Genomic DNA, 5,107 nt, shown 5'->3' on the forward strand with positions numbered 1-5,107 from the left:
CACTATTGAACTAGGTATATTCATAAAGTCAGTCACAAACTACTAGTTCTACTTAGCACTTTTGGTCACTTATATAGCTGTTTGCAGCTAAGAAATACAAATGAATGATGCTGAAGTTAGCTTAACATGGTTATATATTGTAAATGGCCAAAAGCATTTCTATGTAATTATTTTCCTAAAATTCCTGAAACTAATTCTGGTAACTCATAACAGTGTAAAATTTCATAGTTTTACAATTTTCTTAGTTCACTTTCTGGAATAATCAATACCTGGTGATATTATTTCTGAAGTCACTCAAGCTTACAAATTGTGGATTAAAAATAAGAAATGACAACTGTCCATGCAAAGCAATCTGAAAAAAATATTGTTTAGATATAACTGTACTAAAAACATTCAAAATTTCAGCTTTAGGAAGAACCATTTTGTAAATGATTGAGTCAAAATGTCCAGTATAATAACGAGGCTGCAATTTTCAAATTGCAGACCTATAAGTTCTCACTGGCATCCATCCATCAGTCCTCCTTAATCTTGAGAATGGAGTTAGATGAAAGTCAAGACAAGATATGGAAAGCTTAGGGGCAGGAGCCCCAATGAACTATATACAAACTTCCGGTTTGGAACGGAAGCCACATTATTTCAACTCAAAAATTTCTCCAGAATGGAGTTATGACTATTGTTAACAGGAAAAGTGTGATGTATGGGGGCAAAACACTACTAAAGTCAAAAGCATATATTTTAAATTAATTTAAATATATGATTACCACAATACTGGGCTACAATTTTTTTAATGTTACAATAAATTTGACTTTACAAATGTCCCTTTATCATACACATTGAATTGGCCAACAAAAAATTCATTACTTTAGTATGTAAATGGCATAATCAATTTTTATCATTCATAAAAGCAAGAGATCCACTATAATCATGGATTTTCTAAATATATGACCATTAAATAAGACTTCAAATAAATTTACAGAAATTAAATTTAATTTCACTTTTTTTTATTTTCATTTATTACATTATGCAATGAATTCGTAAGGAATAGGTTCTAACAACTGTGGCTTATTATCCTTAGTAGAAACAAAGTGAGCTCCTCTGGGTTGAGCGGGCTGAAAAGAAAATTAAGTATTTTAACTATTATAAAACTTAATATCAATATAATTTGAATCATCAAAACTGCAATTACATTTAAAAAAGTGAATTAAACAAATTAATTTTTAAAAATTTTAACAGCTTATTTCAAAAATGTTATATACAGTCGACCCCTATAACGCGGGTTCATATATCATGGCGAAAAAATTGCAACCGTATTCATATAAAGATGCTAAAAGAGACTTGTAAAATGTGGTAAAACGTCATCGCCGACTCGTGTCACAACAGGATTGTCGAATCTGGACCAATAGTGGACGAGCAGCCGAACTACTTACACGCTACGGAGAGTTTAGGCAGGTAAGTTGAGTTTACTATCGTCTGTACAGTATATAAATTAGGTACTGTAAGTCTAATACAGTACTGTAATTTTATACATTTCTTGTGAAAAAAACATTTCTTATTCAACAGCCATAAAAANAATACTGGGCTACAATTTTTTTAATGTTACAATAAATTTGACTTTACAAATGTCCCTTTATCATACACATTGAATTGGCCAACAAAAAATTCATTACTTTAGTATGTAAATGGCATAATCAATTTTTATCATTCATAAAAGCAAGAGATCCACTATAATCATGGATTTTCTAAATATATGACCATTAAATAAGACTTCAAATAAATTTACAGAAATTAAATTTAATTTCACTTTTTTTTATTTTCATTTATTACATTATGCAATGAATTCGTAAGGAATAGGTTCTAACAACTGTGGCTTATTATCCTTAGTAGAAACAAAGTGAGCTCCTCTGGGTTGAGCGGGCTGAAAAGAAAATTAAGTATTTTAACTATTATAAAACTTAATATCAATATAATTTGAATCATCAAAACTGCAATTACATTTAAAAAAGTGAATTAAACAAATTAATTTTTAAAAATTTTAACAGCTTATTTCAAAAATGTTATATACAGTCGACCCCTATAACGCGGGTTCATATATCATGGCGAAAAAATTGCAACCGTATTCATATAAAGATGCTAAAAGAGACTTGTAAAATGTGGTAAAACGTCATCGCCGACTCGTGTCACAACAGGATTGTCGAATCTGGACCAATAGTGGACGAGCAGCCGAACTACTTACACGCTACGGAGAGTTTAGGCAGGTAAGTTGAGTTTACTATCGTCTGTACAGTATATAAATTAGGTACTGTAAGTCTAATACAGTACTGTAATTTTATACATTTCTTGTGAAAAAAACATTTCTTATTCAACAGTCATAAAAATTATTTCTATTAATGATGTCTCCAAAGTTCAACAAATTTTTCACAGAAAAATAACTTATCAGAAAACGCGGGCACCATTTGGTGCGCCGCTCTGCGACAAAAACAAGCTTAAGCAATGGCGTCGTCAAATGGTGCACACTCTGTAAGTAATCCTACAATTTTTTGTTTATAGCATAGTTTATACGAATTATTCCCAAAAAATTATATGTGTTTTGGAAATGTTGAGTCAAATTAGTCTAGACTCGATTAATTTTATGGAAGAAAACCTTTCAAACAGCCGTAGTCCGCAAACTGCACACATGCCGGGCTGTGACTGGCTCATGTATTTAAGGATTCCTACGTGAAATTCTTATAAAGTGGAACGTATCTACCACATTATAGGGGGTCGACTGTACTAGAAAATTTGCACTTGTAACCCAGGTCTTTTAAATTTACTTTTAATGTTTTCAATTTGCTTCAACAAAAACCTTTGTTGTGGTAAAAATATAAAGTATGAAATAATTTATACCTGTCTCTTAAGGGAAACTCTAATCTTCTTCTCCTTTGCTTCTTTCTTACGCTGTTCGTTATCCTTCATTCTCTGAATGAAATCCTGACGACATTTTGAATGCTGGATATGTTCGACTCTCACATTAATTCTTTTTGGGATTATTCGATTTCTAAAAGAAAAAAATAACTAAAACTGTAAAATATTCATTTAATCTTGCGTATTCTAAATATTAACTGTATAAAAAGAGTACACACTGTGTAGAAGTTTAAAAAATTAAATATTTTACTCTTTCCATTCTGTGATTATCAAGAATCCTTTCCACACCCATCACAGATTTGGCCAATCTCACTAGAGGGTTAGGTAGCGAGGAACATATTGTGTCTAACAAGACAACATGTAGGTTAACATTTCATAAAAATTTATGAATTGACCTAACTCAATCCCACAGAGTGACATACTGATCCCTTTACTATTATTAAATTACTGTAAATTGGAGTTACTTTGTGACTGCAGAGAAAATATTGTGACATCACACTAGAACTTACTTTAATTATGACAGGTTTATATCCATTTCAAAATTTATTTGCAGGTAAGATACCAATAGCCTGTACAGTGATGTTACCTGACACTAAAGCTGGAAAGTATAGGATGCTATATTTTACATTATTAGTGTTACTTTCTTCAGTTGTAAAAGAATGTAAAATATCCAATATAAATATTCAGTTGTATAAAAATGAATATTAAAAAGTTCTTCATTTTTGGCTCTTTCTGCCCTTTGGGCAAAAAGAGGGCCTTTTTACCACACTCATTGTGGCCTTTGCTGTCCACAATGGGAACAAACAAAAAGAAAGGGATGGGGCTTGACATCCAGGACAGCCTACCCATAGAAAATTCCTGGGATTTTTCAATCCTGGGTCCCCAGAATGGTAGGCTGACACCTTAACCATTTTAACCACCAATTTAAAAACTTTATCAAATTTAACTCAAAAAAAATATACAGTAGAGCATCAATTATCTGAAACAATTCGGAACTGGGGTTGTTCGGATAACTCAGTGGTTCTCAACTGGGGGTACATGTACCCCTAGGGGTAGGATCATAAATCTAAGGGGTACACCTAACTTTCATTATAAAACGGCGTATGTTAATCAATTTGCTGTAAATTATTAACACAAGAAACAAGAAACGACAAAAATTTGCTTTAAAATATCCCAGTGTGAACACCGATTTTCCTTTTAACAGTCTAAACAACTTGCTTATCCACTTGATTTGCCTGTCTATTTGTGCCGCTAATGCTGAGTGAACCTGTAGTCTAGTAAAATTATGGTTTAACCAAGCATTAATTATTGCTCGATAAGGTTGGGGCTTTTTGTGTTTTTACTGGACTACTGGTATTAGGAATAACGAGGCCTGGATCATATCCCCACCATGCAATGAGTGTCACTGCATACGTGCATTACTTAATATTTAGCAAATTTATATGTTATGTTTGATACAAAAATTGAAAGATTCATGTATAGTCCTGCATGTTATAAATTCGCAGCCATTACTTTCAAGATCAGTACACAATTATAATCTCTATTTAACAACGTCGGAACCAAATTATGAAAAAATTGTTGAAGATTTATCGCAACAAATATCCCATTAACCCCTTCTGAGCCGCGCTCGAGTGTGACTCGAGCAAATTTTATAGTCTTACGTCGTTAAGGCCACTTTTGAAAAAATTATTTTTTTTGAATTTTTGGAATGTTTTTTAGGTCCCCAAATTTTTTCAGAAATTTTTGCGCACGCGAAAAATTTTTATCGCGATTTTAATGAGCCTATGATAAGGCTCGATGAAGGCTTAATGTTTTTTTAATGGGAGTTTTTTATCAAAATTAATTTATCATTCTAAAGTTGTAGCGCACCGATTTTCCTTCGGTAAAGTTATTTAAAGCTGCTTTCTGATGTCAAAAACGACTTCCGATAGTTTTTTAATTTTTTTAATTAATAGATTTTATTATATAGAAGTTTAATTAATTAGGGGGGGTCGGAAATCGCAATAAAAATTATAATTTTTTTAAAATATTTAAAAATATACCGCCAGATTGAAGTCACCCTACTTTAAACCCTTGTCCTCCCGCGATGTCTATGAGAATGTCCCGGGAAATCGGACTCCAGCTGTGTTCAAGGTCACCCAGCTGTGTAAACAATGACTCATCGGTGTTACATTTCACAGACAGGCGAAACAAAGGAAAATAAAAT

The 5,107-nt window shown here is 32.2% G+C and overlaps 1 protein-coding gene across 1 annotated transcript in view; it reads right to left on the reverse strand.

Annotated features, from left to right (window-relative positions):
• Positions 1–1,771: 1,771 nt before the first annotated feature.
• LOC111624011 (60S ribosomal protein L21-like) overlaps positions 1,772–5,107 on the reverse strand; it is a 19,025-nt gene continuing 15,689 nt past the window's right edge. The window contains exons 4-5 of the mRNA XM_023366778.1: positions 2,884–3,034; positions 1,772–1,915 (exon numbers count right to left, since the gene is read on the reverse strand). Of these exons, the coding sequence (XP_023222546.1) occupies positions 1,826–1,915; positions 2,884–3,034 (241 nt within the window). The 3' untranslated portion in view covers positions 1,772–1,825. The remainder of the gene's footprint in view (positions 1,916–2,883; positions 3,035–5,107) is intronic.

This window comes from Centruroides sculpturatus, unplaced genomic scaffold, assembly GCF_000671375.1.
Source record: "Centruroides sculpturatus isolate CEXI.00-Female unplaced genomic scaffold, Cexi_2.0 scaffold370, whole genome shotgun sequence".
Classification (NCBI taxonomy): domain Eukaryota; kingdom Metazoa; phylum Arthropoda; class Arachnida; order Scorpiones; family Buthidae; genus Centruroides; species Centruroides sculpturatus.